Here is a 17,462-nt window from a genome sequence, read left to right as displayed (position 1 = left end):
TCTTTGCTCTTAAGGATCACTAGAAAACCTTAACCCAACTTATTTTAAATACAACGTTTATCTTTCTTTCTTGCAGGGGGCTTCGCCCCCCGAGCCCCCCTTTGTTTGCTCTGAAAGGTCACAAGAAAACGCTAACCCAACTTTTTTAAATACTACGTTGATCTTTCTTTCATGCTTCCCCCTCGAGCCCCCCCCCCTTTTTCTGTTCTTATCTTCCGGCACCATCATCAGGCCTTGAAACCTAATCGTAGTCTGGTTCATTACAAGACTTTTCTAAGAAGCCCAAAAACAGCTATGATACGGTTCTATCATGTAGTTCCAGTTCATATCTTCCGGCTCCATCATCAGACCTTGAAACCTAATCGTAGTCAAAGTTCATTACAAGACTTTTCTAAGAAGCCCAAAAACAGCTATGACACGATGTTCCATCATGTAGTTCCAGCTCATATCTTCCGGCTCCATCATCAGACCTTGAAACCTAATTGTAGTCAAAGTTCATTATAAGACTTTCCTAAGAAACCCAAAAACAGCTATGATACGATGTTCCATCATGTAGTTCCAGTTCATATCTTCCGGCTCCATCATCAGACCTTGAAACCTAATTGTGGTCAAAGTTCATTACAAGACTTTTCTAAGAAACCCAAAAACAGCTATGATACGATGTTCCATCATGTAGTTCCAGTTCATATCTTCCGGCTCCATCATCAGACCTTGAAACCTAATCGTAGTCAAAGTTCATTACAAGACTTTTCTAAGAAGCCCAAAAACAGCTATGATACGATGTTCTATCATGTAGTTCCAGTTCATATCTTCCGGCTCCATCATCAGACCTTGAAACCTAATCGTAGTCAAAGTTCATTACAAGACTTTTCTAAGAAGCCCAAAAACAGCTATGACACGATGTTCCATCATGTAGTTCCAGCTCATATCTTCCGGCTCCATCATCAGACCTTGAAACCTAATTGTAGTCAAAGTTCATTATAAGACTTTCCTAAGAAACCCAAAAACAGCTATGATACGATGTTCCATCATGTAGTTCCAGTTCATATCTTCCGGCTCCATCATCAGACCTTGAAACCTAATCGTGGTCAAAGTTCATTACAAGACTTTTCTAAGAAACCCAAAAACAGCTATGATACGATGTTCCATCATGTAGTTCCAGTTCATATCTTTCGGCTTCATCATCAGACCTTGAAACCTAATTGTAGTCAAAGTTCATTACAAGACTTTTCTAAGATACCCAAAAACGGCTATGATACGATGTTCCATCATCTAGTTCCAGTTCATATCTTCCGACTCCATCATCAGATCAGCTCAACAGTACCATATTATTGTATTGTCATCGGAACTACATATAGCTGCCAATTTTCATTACGCTACGATCCTTGGAAGATGGTTAAATTAGCCTCCGCAGATTCCATTACATAGTTAGTTACATACACGACGACCTAATAAAAGCGTGTTAAAAACGACTAGTGTTTGATTAGACTTGACATTTATATAAAAACTAAGGGCCGCTACGAAACGGACTAAAAACAATACAACTTTTTTCAATTCATTTGTTCACAACTTGACCTAGTCCCACGGTAAGCTCAAGATGGCTTGTGTTGTACTCAGATAACGATATACTACATATGATGTACATATGATGTACAAATACCTATACTTACATAACATAACATTCATGACAGGAAAACTACGTGTGCTGATCATACAAATTAATGCCCTTACCGGGATTCGAGCCGAGTCCAACTCTGTGTGTAGCCTAATGCTCAAACGCTCACGAAACGCTCACAATATCTGTTTCGTAGCTATCTATCTCTATCGCTCTTGTATATTGGCGCGACAGAGACAGACTACCTTTCTGCGGCGTTTCGTAGACGTTTCGCATTGCAGAAATGCCATTCGGCTACAGGGCCGGAAAACAGGAAATTCGAAATCAGTGGCGACAGATTCTACACGAGTTCGATGAATTGTTTATTCGATATTTCAACTCAGTCTTGTAATTTCTCAATTCTGAGTCCCAATTTCTCAGTAAAATATTTAATATTATATCAATAATTGTATCAACCAGTTTAACCCGCAACGTAAACTTACTGATAACACAGAGTTTAATTACGTTTTGGTATTTTTTGCACTATCAATGTTATTACCTACTTCTATCTAGCTTTCTTATAAATATATTCAGGAGATCTTTTTTATGAACTTATTAGTCGTCAATCTTCTTTTTTTGTGAACGAAAGAAAAATTTAAAGTGCCAGTATTTTGAAATATTTAGGTACAAAACCTCGATAATTTTAAGCAGCTGATATTTTAACTTCTGATTAGCAGAAACGTCTGCAATCGATGCCACTAGGCTTAGAATAAATTTTAAAAGTGGAAAATGTCTGCCTTGGGTGAGACTTGAACTCACGGCCTCTGGATCGATACTCCAGCGCTCTGCCGTTTAAGAAGTTTAACACTCTTACGGTAGATGTCGCTACGGGTCCCATTGACCTTAGTAGTGGAAAAGCTGATATTTTGTACTGTAAGTACAGCAATAATATTCACTGTTTGTACAAGGTTTTAACTGACTTCATTTATTACTACAATAATTTTATTAATATAAAGGTTCGAATATTATAATGCCATTGAGTTTGTTATCAATGTAACTCTTTAAATACCTATGTGCCTGGGCTATTTACCCACAAATGAAGTTGCATTAAAACCACAAGAAAAAAACATTGTTTGAGCAGTTTAAAACAAAAGTCTCCGGAAGTCTAGTATAAAATAGTTTGTCATTTCTATAATTTTAGGGCTGGCTACGAACAGCCGTAGAACCTCTACGCGGCGTGGCTTGGTCCTTGTTCTAACCTAACGAGATAATAAGATAATGATATCTGAGTCATTGTTTTATCAATCAGTAAAAAATGAAAGCGCTTAGGGTCTATGAGACAGGGTTCTAGAGTGGCCTAGGATTCAAATTGGTTGACCGTACACCAAATATCAAGTCTAGATACCATAATTATTTTACGCCAGGTAATTATATCAACGTGAATATAACACTTAACAAAAAGGTCTATTTTGACACTGTCATCTCCGATCCATATCCTGAAATTCAAATTTAGACTATCAACGCGAACTTACCTTACCTCTAGACTGGTATTAAACGGCATCCAAGCTCTTAACAAGCTTGGAAGGCAAAACAAGGTGCAACTGGTATGGATACCGGGGCACGAAGGCTTCATTGGCAATGAAAACGCTGATGAACTTGCCAAGGCCGGATCTGAAGACAACTTCATAGGTCCGGAACCTTATGTGGGCCTTTCACAAGGAACCATCAGAACGGCTATGAAAGACCAAACAAAGGCTAGTCACCAAAAAGAGTGGGATGCCCTGGTTGGTCTGAAGCACTCAAAGCTCTTTATGCAGAGGGTAGACTCTGGATGGAGCAAAAAGCTAGGGAAGCTAGGCAAAAGACACCTCATATATTGATTTAGACTAACACGATTTGCACTCATAATTTTAGAACAAAACGGGACTAACCGCCAAATTAATAAGTCTGCGGTAGCTGAACATCTGCTACAGTCGGGACCAAACCACTGGATCGAGCTCCATAGTCCCAAAATTCTATCAACGGAACGTCTGTTCTACAGCAGAAAAGTACGTGAAGCGATTGAAATTAGGAAGCATCGAAATTTCAACAAAAATGAGGGACAGGGAATTTCTTCTTCGTGGAATCCAGTGATTAGCAAATGTAAGCGTGAAAAAACACCGAGGGACACACCGGCTGATGTCGTGAGTGTTGTGTGTAGGCAAAGTGACAACCCTAGCGCAAAAGTGAATAATCAAGAACAAGTGCGGGTAGTTCGAGAAACTCGCGCGGCTAGAAGATGTTGATGCAATTCCTCGCCAGTCTACCCGTGACCACGAACATAATGTGATGTTCGAAACGTCGGGCCTAATATAAATGTAAGTGTTTACGCGATTAAGTCCCGTATTGTTCTAAAATTAAAAGACACCTCCAAATTATAACGGAGGTGTTCACAGGCCATTACGGGGTCAAAGGAATTTTGGCCAAGATGGGACACGCCGACAACACTGATTGTCGCATGTGTGGCGAAGAGGAAGAGACCGTCAGACATTTAATGTGTGAATGTCACGCCCTCGCCAGACAAAGAATGAAGAATTTCGGAGCAGGCTACCTGGCACCGAAGGACTTCAGACAGCTACCCATGAGCCTCATCATCCGATACGTGGAAATAGTCGAGAAGCTCCTGAATAGCTGAAGGATCTTAGGATCGTAGGGGGTAATTGCACAAAAGATCCCGATGGGTCGAAGTGTATCCGTAAGGGCCCCCGCAGATTTAAGATAAGATAAGATAAGATCAACGCGAACTATGTTTTAAGACACCTATGTTTAATGTTAAGAAAACATAATAATAATACTCTAGTTAAAACAGGCTAAGACATCCATACTAATATTATAAATGGGAAAGTGTGTGTGTGTCTGTTTGTTTGTTCGTTCTGCACGGCAAAACGGAGGGACGAATTGTAGTGATTTTTTATGTGGAAATAGTTGAAGGGTTGGAGAATGACATAGGCTACTTTTTGTCTCTTTCTAACGCGAGCGAAGCCTCGGGCTAAAGCTAGTAAAAACATAAAGCCGACTAAGCGCGAGTCGAAATCGCGCAGGAAGGGTGTAACTCAAATATTTGTTTATTGTTTTTAGAAGATATATTTCTTATTACACCGGCAACAGAAATGCATCATCTGTGAAAAATTCAAATCACAGTTCTTTAGATACTTCCTGATGACAGATAGACAGACGGACGGTCGGACAGCTGAGTCTTAGTAGTAGGGTCCCGTTTTACCCTTTGGGTAAAACCCGAAACATACATTAAATTTCTCTAAGGCCAAGCCTATAAGGATATCTTACATCACATACACGTCATGATACGTCATCACAGGTCATCGTATTTACGTCTACAATGTATCGTTTTCCTCAATTTTTAAGTTTTATTTGCTTACGCAGCAACAACGTAAGAAATAATTCTGTAGAGATCATTGAGAAATCATCTAATGCGTGTGTAAGCTGCTAGACTTTGAGATACACCGTGAGGTCAAAACCTAGTCACCATCTAGTCATCATATACCATATAGTCACCATGTCGCAGGTCGCAGGGCGTCCTGGATTTACTCTAGATACTTGTAATACTCGTACTGTAAAATCAACATCAAGTAGGGGATAATAAATAAATAATAAATAAATATTATAGGACAGTCTTACACAGATTGACTGAGTCCCACGGTAAGCTCAAAATGGCTTGTGTTGCAGGTACTCAGACAACGATATATATAATATACAAATACATAGAAAACATCCATGACTCAGGAACAAATATCTGATGATTATAAACATACGCGCATTTACTTGTATTTTTTATACTTAACTAGCAATATTTTCCGGATATGATGGGATAAAAATATATAAATAATACATTGGCAACAAAAAATGTTTTACTTAAAGTTATAATAGAATAATATAATTATTAAATCCATGAAGATTATAAATGTTTATTGATTGCCTATAAACATTTTAAAAAATTCTTTCCTGACGTAATAAATAAAAAAAAAAACAAATAAAATAAAAATAAAAAAAAGCCTTTTATTTCTGGTAATAAATAACTTAATCTAGTCTAACATCACATATGATATACCAGAACCCTCATTTGAGGTATAGGCCTCTTCCAGCTGGCTCCAATTGATGCGGTCTTGGGCTACCCACATCCAGTTTATCCCCGCTACCTTAACCAAATCGTCTTTCCAACGTGCTAATGGTCGGCTCCTTTTTCTTTTCCCATCTGGACCCCTCCAAGCTGTCGTTTGCATGGTCCATCTATTATCCTGGAGCCTAGCAACATGGCCAGCCCATCTCTATTTCTGTTTCTGGGCCTGACTATGAATTTCCTGACTTAATAATCGGAATTATAACAAAGCAAAATATACAAGAACGCTATTCTTTTGATTTCAGTAAAGAACAAACAAAGACCGTGTTAAAATTGCTCATACATACACCATCTGCGCCGTATTGATGTAAGAATGTTCAAACAAAAGTGTCACTTCTGTCTACCGATATAATAATATTAGATCCAGATTATAATTTACAAACTTATATTGACCGGGATATAAACCGTGATTACCTTTTTGAGTTTCGTCGAGCTCCCGATGTTCATCAAATATCGATACTTATCACAATGTATCCCGGATCCCGGTCAATAAAGTGAAGGTAATGAAACTATCCGTGAATCGTTCAAAACTTTTATAATTATAAAGCTTATATTTGATTTATTACACAATCATTTACTTCTAAAGTTTGTATATTGTATAGCACCTAGGTCCTGGGCCCACACTGCTAGCTCGTAACAAATATTTTTTTTTAACTTATAGCCTCGAATCCAATCTTGATTTTGTAGCAAATATTTAAGTACTTACTAATTTATAATTTTATTAATTACTGACAAGAAAATTGTTCATTATTCAAAATCATCATAATTATTCCCTAATCAACAAATTTTTCACATCATAAGCAGACAAAACTGAGAATCAAATTGTTCCCAAGAATTGTAGGTATCATTATTATGCAAAATCATTTTGTCTCAATCAATAATGCAGTGATTCTCAGTACTGTTACAGGACTGCCAAAAATATGTCCGAACAATGGTGTATACAGTATGAGCATAACCAACTGGTACTGTCCCGCAATTCTATGGAAAACGTCATAGGACGGAGCTAACATATATCAAACTTTAACAGGTCTGTCAAACACACAGACACAGGTTTTAAGTTCTGTCAAAAAACTAATAAAATCAGTGATGTGGTGTGTTGATACTCAATAAGCTTGAAAGATATACAATTTATGGAAAGGTTTACTTATCCAATTGACCATGGTGCCACAGATGAAGCGCTTTAGTATTGTATATTAAATTCTGAAGCGTTGACCTTTATCCAAAAAGTCGTAACTAAGTACACAATTTTTTACAGAGGAGAGCATCTAATTCTAGATGAACCTATAAAGTCATTTATCTCAAGACAAATCAGCAAATACTTTCAAGAAGTGATTTAAGTAGGTACATATCGTCACAGTTCATGTATGTGATAATATTAATATTGACACGTGAAACGTTTTTCGTACCGTATACTACCTTTTATGATCGTATCAAAATATTAACAAATCTGTAAACCAGAATTACACTTAGGGCCAGTTGCATCAACCACATTTAAAAAAAAAAAATTGGGGGGCACTTTACACAAATCAACCTAGCCCCAAACTAAGCAAAGCTTGTACTATTGGGTGCTAGGCGACGATATACTTACTTATATAGATAAATACATACATTTAACAGACACATCATCGTCACGCAGCAGATGTCTATGGAACTTCCCATACAATGAAATTTAACTCTTAATAAATGAATTTAACATTGCTTTCAGTTTAATACTTAAATAATTATGACAATATATGTTTATTTCGTACTAGTCTTACTGTCATTATAATTACGACTATAAATCTTTCGGAGTATTAGCGCCAGCGGTGTATAAAACTTATTCTCACAACGAAATAATGGACTGTTTATGAATATTGTATGTTTTCTGAATATTCATGCCAGTTGTCACTTTTTTCAGTCATTTTAGAATCTGTCTAAAATGCGAACATATTTCCATATGGCGGTGACAAGCGGCCCGATTCGAACCTGTTAAGGAAATTAGCTCTAGATATGATGTAAATCAATGCTATAATTATAACATTGTTAAAATGACGTTTCTTCAAATAAATATGTAATACTATCTTAATAAATAATATACTGTGTATGTATAGCTAACTTTTAACTTATATTACGGTTGGAATCAGAACGTAGGTTCCTGTAACCAACTGTAACTGTTAATAAAGAAATTACCTACTTAGGTACTTCTACAAATAACTAGTTTTTAACATGCTTGGTTTGATGAACATTTAAAGAGTTATTCTAAAACTAAAAAAAAAGTTTTAAGTGATAGAAACTGCAAAAATAAAAGAAAATAAAAAACTAATCAGCAGGTAACAAGGATATCATTAAAGTGTATCACTAATACGCACATTTGATTGGTCAGCCTCAGTTTTAAAAAAAGACATCGGAACAATTAAGTATTTTGCGGTTAAGCGAATCATCATTTATAGTACAAGATTAAGCTGAGACACGAAAAGGCATAATGTTTTAATGAAACAATGTAAAAATGACGCCCTTTTGAAGACAATTGTATTATATTAAGTCACAGCGATCGGTAAAATTACCTGCAATGTGCGTATTTTGCGGTTTTCACTATATTCATAGGTAAAGTTTAAAATTACGACTGTGATTTTGTCCCGACCCGACAACAATGTTTTTTTCTGAAGTTTAAACGTGTGAATAACGACAGTTGGTGCTCTAAAAAAACCGGCTAAGAGCGTGTCGGGCCACGCTCAGTGTAGGGTTCCGTAGTTTTCCATATTTTTCTCAAAAACTACTGAACCTATTAAGTTCAAAACAATTTTCCTAGAAAGTCTTTATAAAATTCTACTTTTGTGACTTTTTTCATATTTTTAAAACATATGGTTCAGAAGTTAGAGGGGGGGCACACTTTTTTTTCCTTTAGGAGCGATTATTTCCGAAAATATTAATATTATCAAAAAACGATTTTAGGAAACCCTTATTCATTTTTAGGGTTCCGTAGTCAACTAGGAACCCTTATAGTTTCGCCATGTCTGTCTGTCTGTCCGTCCGTCCGTCCGTCCGTCCGTCCGTCCGTCCGTCCGTCCGTCCGTCCGTCCGTCCGCGGATAATCTCAGCAACCGTTAGCACTAGAAAGCTGAAATTTGGTACCAATATGTATATCAATCACGCCAACAAAGTGCAAAAATAAAAAATGGAAAAAAATCTTTTATTAGGGTACCCCCCCTACATGTAAAGTGAGGGCTGATATTTTTTTTCATTCCAACCCCAACACGTGATATATTTTTGGATAGGTATTTGAAAATGAATAAGGGTTTACAAAGATCGTTTTTTGATATAATTAATATTTTCGGAAATAATCGCTCCTAAAGGAAAAAAAAGTGCGTCCCCCCCTCTAACTTTTGAACCATATGTTTAAAAAATATGAAAAAAATCACAAAAGTAGAACTTTATAAAGACTTTCTAGGAAAATTGTTTTGAACTTGATAGGTTCAGTAGTTTTTGAGAAAAATACGGATAACTACGGAACCCTACACTGAGCGTGGCCCGACACGCTCTTGCCGGTTTTTAAATACCTATCCAACAATATATCACATGGTGGGGTTGGAATTGAAAAAAAAATCAGTCCCCACTTTACATGTAGGGGGGGGGGGACGTTCACTGAGATTATCCGCGGACAGACAGACATGGCAAAACTATAAGGGTTCCTAGTTGACTACGGAACCCTAAAAACCTTCTAAGCATGAGTCGTACTGAAAGGTTCTGTACCACTATTTATAAAAACGGCAATAAAATCATGTATGTTAAATGAGAGACCCACTTTTTAAATATTTATTTTATTCCTTTTTCAGTATTTTCTTTTATAGCGGTAGCGGTAAACATCATCGCGTCTCTTTTGTTCACACGGGAACGACTATCTCTTGTTCATTTCTATCGCAGATAGCTTATCGCTTAGTCGCTTTTGGTAGGACCAGTGCCTAACTGCCATGTGCTTAATACTTAGTAATATGGTCCCGTTTACCCTTTGAGCACGGAACCCTAAAAATATGGTCTGGCGATAGTCACTTTGTTGATATATAGTGGGTAAAGACGACTTGGTTAAAAATTAAATGACTCATAATAGGTAACCGATCAATTAATACATTTGTTTCACGTAATTACTTAATTACTCAGTGGTTTATTAGAGGGAAAACAATGAATATTAGTTGGCTATTTATTAATTCGAGAATAAATAATATTTAATAAAATAATAAACAGAAATAACAAAAATAGACGAAAATATTTATGAAAGAGCCAATTTTTTGGCCGATAGTCCTATAGTTTATAGGCAACATGCCGTCCTTTTTCTTCACGTTGGAGAAAAAGAGAGACATACATCCCTATGATCATTCTATGATAAACATATGATAGTGTAGGTATTTTCGGCCTAAAAAAATGATACTAATGATTTTTATACCAACAACAATATAGGCACGCCCGCGAGTATAACATATATTATTAGTAGTCATAATATATACATACGTATTATATTATATAATATGAAAATGTAATAAAACACGTTATATTTTAGTGATATACGCATCAGTATGAACGTGAGTGCGTAGTATTTATAATATCGGAGAACTGCGTTGTGCTGTGCTAGGGTAGTTCAGAAGAAAATCATCTCAAACTAGACGCGCGTATAGCAAATTTTATTAATCAGTTGGCTTAAATTTATAAGTGTTTAATACTTTACAGAAAAAAGTTTTCGAAAGTTTTTTTTTAAATAATTTCAGGAGGAATTAAAATTTAAACATTTACTTATTGACAGACAAAAGATCAAAATTGTTGTATAGTAGCTAAGTGTATAAAGCTTCGATAGTAGTGAAAACATAAATATGATAATCAAACATTTGTATTTTATCTTTTAAATTATGTAAAAAAAATACATTTGTATAATTATAACCGAACTTCAATAGGTAAGTACTATCGAAAAAATGTTTAAAAGTCACAGGCTGCATTTCTATAAATATTTTTAATTTTACTAAATAATATCATAAACTAAAGAAAAAGTGACCAAAATCTCCAGTACCCAAAGTCAAATAAATTCAGTGTTAAAAAAATATTCAACTAAATAATTTGATTTATTTCCTATTTTATTGTTACTGGCCAAATAAATACACATTCTAATAGACATCCCATAAATACATTTTAATTTACTATGTACAAACAATGAGCATTATTAATTATTTCCACAATAAAAATAAATGAAGAGTTTAAGACACATATAAATTCCATGACGCCGTGCGTTAGACAGTTATGGGACTTTCTGACTTAGGAACGGTATTCTGACGTGGCACGAAATGATGTACGGTACACTTACAATGGCTTATGTAAAACACTTACGTGTATAATTGTTCGTATAAAACCCGATGCTTTTAGCTTAGCTGTGCAATTTCATGCGAATCATACAAGGCTTTGTACGTACTTAAACTAATTTAATAAAACAATTATGAAAAATATTAAAATAAGTAGATATCCTTCGATACTATCTTACATATCCGAATCTTATTTTAAAAATATGTATGTATGTAATTTAGGGATACAAAAGAAAACACAAAATCGTAAATAAGAAATAAATAAATGAGAAAACGCATAATTTATCTATTCCCACAATTTTACTTTTTTTGCCAATAAAAAATTAGTGCCTGGATCATTCTTCATAGCAATCATAACAATATAATTTATAAATTTCAGTAATGTTTTCCCAGAAACAATATTCTTTGTGTTTGTATAAGGACCTCTGTAATTTTAGCTGCTCTTCTGTTTTTCAAAATAAAGATAGCTTATTTACAACGCGATAAGTCTAACATTTTTTTATCAAAAAACAGAGTAACATAGTTTGTTTCTTTCAATGGTTTGTGTTAGTGCCAACTATCAGTTTATTCTAAAACATTAAAAATAATGATTAGAAATATTGTTTTAATATTACATTTTAATAAAATAATACTGTGTTCGTTGTTACAGATATGCTGAACTCTGTGATATTAGTGATAAAGTGCATTAGAGTGTAGCCAAAATGACAGCAAAGGATATCAAAGAAAAGGTAAGTCGGTGCCAATATCCAAAATCATAAAAAAACAGTGACATTACATGAAAAATATATAACAACATTTATAGCTACAACAGTAACACAAAAAAGTAAAGGCGATATCTACAATGTAGATGTGAATAGGTGTTTAATGACCTGCACTATATTAAATATTTTATAACCGCTCAAACTAGGATAATTTCCTAATATCAGAGAAAAGAATTATACCTACCTACTTATGACATTTCATTTCATCAAAAAAAAATTCAATCTATCAAAATGCATTTTTTTTGTTAACTGCAACATTTTTGTAGCAGATTTCAACATCATTAAAATGATGGCCATTATTATATATTTAAGCATTCAAAATATTATGTTTTCAACATTCACAACGATTTATGTTTTTTCACATCCGCCTATTGATAAATAACTATCTACTTATAACTAATACGTGTTGCCAACTTTAATAGATTAAAAAAAATATAGTAGATTTTTAATATATTTTTTTGTCTACACATATAACACCTTTTAAGAAATTATAAGTGAAATAAAATAAAACTTTTTTGTCTTTTCGATACTGGAAGTCAATACAAATGATTAACATTTCTAAATTTGAAACGTATTAATGTTAAATTAAAACATATCAATAAATACTAAAAATATCTTGGCAACAATAAACACTGCTAATTTAAATAAAAAATGGTATTTGCTCCTGTTCATTATTTCTCATAAAAATATAATATATTTGTAATATAAAATATTAATTCACATGTTCTGTTTCTTGTACAAAATAGAAAAAAAAAACTATAAGTATATTATAAAGTTTCGTTTGATAACCTTTTATACCCACTTCGCTTAGTCACTCGCGTTTCTATGTTACATAAAAACTGAATTAACTCTACAAATTCTATTATGTATACACAAGACATAACGGCTGTTCAAAACAATGCAGGCACGGAAACAGTGCCAAAAACGCAAATATCAACAAAGATACAATCAAAAAAGGTACAATGCAGACAGTATTTAATGTTAAATGGCTATTTTCCCCATATTGTACAGTTAAATACAACTAATATTTACATAAGTACATTTCATTTCTCGTGTAAACGTAGTTATGAATTTTACCCCTTTAAAAGTGTTAGTTTTTGTCGGATATTAGCCGTAAACACATTGGGTTTATTTTTAATATACAAATAAAGCAAAACTATTCGAGTCAATAGTCATCCCAGCTTCTCCACCAATTTAAGTACTTAGTAATATGAAGAACTATTTAATACTGGACTGACAAGACAACGCCCATACAAAAAAGCATACCCCTGAAATGTATGGGCCTTTTAGGCTTAAAACCAGATGGCGCTGTTCGCAGCTTGGAAGTGGTCAAAATCATGTTTTCCCAAATATTTTTACGTGTTTTTATGTTTTATAAGAACAAATGACATATTTCTTTATTTTAAAATCATGATAATATCACGATTAAAAAAAAAATTGTAGGCATCATCAGCGTAGTTATGATATTATTTAATAGGTGGCGCTAAAAAATCAAGGTACGATTCTTAGAATGAAGTATGAAAATCCTATATAAATAATCCTTGGTAATATAATAAAACTAGCGTTGGTCGTGAAAATATACTCTGTTAACTTTGCAACGTGTCTTTAAAGGTACTACCTAAAATTGTATGCTCTCTCTGTTTCCCTCAAATGGACAAAAAACGAGTGCTAGACAGAAACCAGCACAATCGAAGCACTAGTACTATCGTACAGTATGGCCACTCCCGCTCCCCGCTGAAAGGGCCGCCCACCCCCTCTCGGTTACCTCACAGTTACCGCCTGTCAAAAATGCGAACAGTCGACCTGTCATATCTCACTTATACAAGCATAGTACGCGTTCACCTACACGAGCTTAGACTGTGTGCTAGGAACGCGCCTCTTTCATATATTTGATCGCCAGTGTCCGAGGTGTGATCCAAGCTTACAAAAACCTAGAAGTTTTTTCACTGTAGATATAATTTTAATATATTTTGACGACCGGCCTGGCGCAGTCGGTAGTGACCCTGCCTGCTGCGCCGCGGTCCCGGGTTCGAATCCCGGTAAGGGCATTTATTTGTGTGATGAGCACAGATATTTGTTCCTGTCATGGATGTTTTCTATGTATATAAGTATTTATATATTATATATATCGTTGTCTGAGTACCCACAACACAAGCCTTCTTGAGCTTACCGTGGGCCTCAGTCAATCTGTGTAATAATGTCCTATAATATTTATTATTATTATTTATATTTTCCAGACAGAAGAGCCTACCGAAGGCTTCAACCTCGACGGCATCCTGTGTGAGCTGGGCAGCTTCGGCAAGTACCAACTGCTTCTGCTGCTGCTGCTCTCCTTCCGGGACTCATTCCTCGCCATGTGTAACTTTAACTACGTGTTCGCGGCCGCTGAGGTGCCTTACAGGTAATTTATTATACTAACCAGACGGAGTCGCTTTATAGTTCTAAGTATGATTTCAAAGTCAATAATTTCAGCACCATTTTTCCGATGGTATCTTAGAAATTTTAATAATAAAACTACCGTTAGACACTGATATATTAAACATGTAAAACCGGGTAACTCGCGCGTGCTCAATGAAAATGCTCCTCATTACGGAGCGAAATAATATATGTCGAGCGACCTTCGACAATTTACGTAAGTTACCCGATTTTACATGTTTAATTATTAATAGGTATCGTAGAAATTGATTATGGGATGTTATTTGTGTTGTGCCATGGGCAAGCAGCATTTATCAAGACTCTCCTCGCCATCAACTTTAACTACGTCCTCTCGGCCGCTGAGGTGCCGGACAGGTAATTAATTTTTCTCAAACATGCAATGAAATATTGTCTTTATTACGTTCCTTAAAATGGGCTGGGAAGTATCGCTTTTTGGGCGCAACAACTCGAGAGGACTGTAAAGGGATTTCATATTATTTTTTAGGCCTAGGCCTGCAAAGAAACTTTTTTTTATAAAATATTGTCCTTTAGAGCATTTTTTTTTATTTCATTGTATGTTTGAGAAAATCACTATACATGCCTCGGCGTGAAAACGGATTCCCGGCCTCGTATCCCTATCCGGCCTCGTTCGCACGCTCGCTCGGCCGTATATACTCACTTGGCTGGAAATCCTCATTTTCCCGGACTCTGATGTAATGTACTAATCCTTAATTAAAATCAGAGATGTTTTTTTCACCTATTATATTTGGCTCGGCTACTAGTTCCTCAATTTGAAAGGATGGGTGAAGATCGAGCAGGCAAAAGGGCCTACTAAACTTGGGAATACCGAATGGACGCCGTCCTGCTGGTCAACCAAAATCATATTAATAATATCGTTGGGCGTATAGAGTGGAGGTAGACCTCCGAGTAAAATAACTCATTTCGCGCCATCCAAGTAAGTAAGTAAATTAAAATCTTAATTAGAGCTATAAAAAGATTTCCGTGTAAGAACCGCACCCCTTTTTTCTGATGGTATTGTTGAAGTTGATTATGGGATGTCATTTGTGGCGTGAGAGATGGGCAATCAGCCTGTCACTGCAGTGTCACAATTTCGTTTTCTTTCAACCTCTTACTTGCTAAAACTGGAACTAAAACTCGATCAGTTTCACGAGCTCTGCCTACTCCGGTTGGGAACATACATACATACACTACCTTTGTTGTTCCATCTATAACTAGCATTTCAGCTGATAAAATATTAAAAAGCGAAACATGGTGGAGAAGCTGGGATAATTACTGCTCAAACTATCCCAGCTTCTCCACCATATTTTTTATACCTGTTAGGAGTATTCAATTACGAGTTCCTTAAAGGAAAGGGACAGACATAATACCTCTAAAAATGCCTGTAACTTGTATGTATTAGTGAAGTGTGTGTGAAAGTGTCAACGGATATGGAGTCTCGTGACAGAAGACGTTGTTGCATGTTATGCTTCTTATGCCAACTTCCGACTTTGTATGTGTTGCTATAATTATGCATAATTACGTTTTAAATCGTGTTATAGTTGTTGGATAATACAATTAATGATTGAGTCACATAAGTAATCAATATAATAATTACGCCGCTAGAAAAAGCTACATACAGTATAATATCACATACATAAATATATAGTTGTTTTTTGTGTCTTCTATCCACCACCTAAAGGTTGTCTGGAAGAGATCGCACTTTAGCGATAAGACCGCCTGTTGTCTATCGTAGTTAAAGTTATGTGTTTTTTTTTATGTCATCCTGTTATATTGGTAAGCAATAAAGAATATTTGTATTGTATTGTACATAATAGGGTACATTCGGGTAATAATGGATAGATGGATGGATGGGATGGAAATAATTGTGGTTTTTTATGCGACTTTCGCAATTAGACGACTTTCGAAATTACCTTAATGCACCTTGCGTACATAATATCACGTATGTATTCCAAAACGGGGATAAGAAGAACACATGAAACTTAAAATGAAAAGGGTTACAGAAAATTAAATTCTGATATTCTAGTAACAATTTAAGTACATATGTTTATTTCATTGTTTGGCATCATATAGTACCTATATGAAAGAAAAATTCCAAACATAAATTAAAAGGAATTAAAATCAATAGAATATAAATTAAAATTATGCACGTTCAGCGTAGACAATAAACATTTCAAAACACACTTTTTACACCGTCAGCTAAAAGGTTTAATGCACTCATAGAGGTATATTCCACCTGACTTCACAATGCGCCGTTTAAAAATAAATTAAAGCATCGTATATAATTCTAATTTTAAACGAGTGCATTGTTTTGTTGGATGCGGCGTACGAATAACTGGTCATTATGTAACGGCGGACTCGTGTACAATAACGTCAATAACACGTGCGAGGTCAAGGGTAATTTCGCGTACACAAATGAAAACGCATCTCTTTCTCAGTTACGTTTCAGTGCTTTCAGACTATTTACCATGAGATTTTGACGTTTAAAAATACGTTCTCTCTTCTCAGACGTTTCCTCATGGCTGAGGATCGTGACCAACAGTGATTTCCTTCCACTTGACACGGTCCAGGGCCATATGGACCGCCGTCTGCATGGAACCACTGCTTAAAATACATTACTCGATATTCGATAGAGTAAATGTTATGCCTGGCTATTTACGCTTCTAAATTTATCACGTATTTACGTGGATTAAAGCATCCGTCACGTTCGGCAAATAATTATGTCAGTGTGAAAGTGACAGATGTCTTATCCCCGTTGATAAGTGATAAAATGGAAGCATAATACTCAGGTTGGACTACTTAAATGGAAATTTATTGAATGGAGATAGCAATGAACTGAAGAGAAGTTCTTAAAATTGCGAATGTTCTCATAAGAAGTTCTCGATATTGTTCCTCGCACATTTTTATGGACAAGGTGTGAGGTTAATTTTTATCATAAAAGAATAAGTAAGGGAAGAGTTGTAATTTCATACATCAGTAAATGCGAGTTATTTGTATAGGCATAGTTATAGTGACATCTAGCGACAATCACGCGTCAAATAGTAGTCACGCGTCAGTTGTAGGGACCACTTTAAAAATCTAGGAATTCTGACATCCGTATCAATATATATCTATGAGGTACATATTATTATATGTGAGAAGAAACCAAAGTAAATTTGTATGTACTAAGGATATAAGTGCAC

The 17,462-nt window shown here is 35.3% G+C and overlaps 1 protein-coding gene across 1 annotated transcript in view; it reads left to right on the top strand.

The window, feature by feature from the left end:
- The window catches only part of LOC125229943 (organic cation transporter protein-like), a 67,840-nt gene that overhangs the window by 40,790 nt on the left and 9,588 nt on the right, over positions 1 to 17,462 (top strand). Inside the window, exons 2-3 of the mRNA XM_048134893.1 lie at positions 11,736 to 11,814; positions 14,085 to 14,248. Of these exons, the coding sequence (XP_047990850.1) occupies positions 11,788 to 11,814; positions 14,085 to 14,248 (191 nt within the window). The 5' untranslated portion in view covers positions 11,736 to 11,787. The remainder of the gene's footprint in view (positions 1 to 11,735; positions 11,815 to 14,084; positions 14,249 to 17,462) is intronic.

The sequence above is a fragment of the Leguminivora glycinivorella genome, chromosome 9 (genome assembly GCF_023078275.1).
Source record: "Leguminivora glycinivorella isolate SPB_JAAS2020 chromosome 9, LegGlyc_1.1, whole genome shotgun sequence".
NCBI classification, from domain to species: Eukaryota; Metazoa; Arthropoda; class Insecta; order Lepidoptera; family Tortricidae; genus Leguminivora; species Leguminivora glycinivorella.
This window is presented reverse-complemented; position numbering and strand designations above follow the sequence as displayed.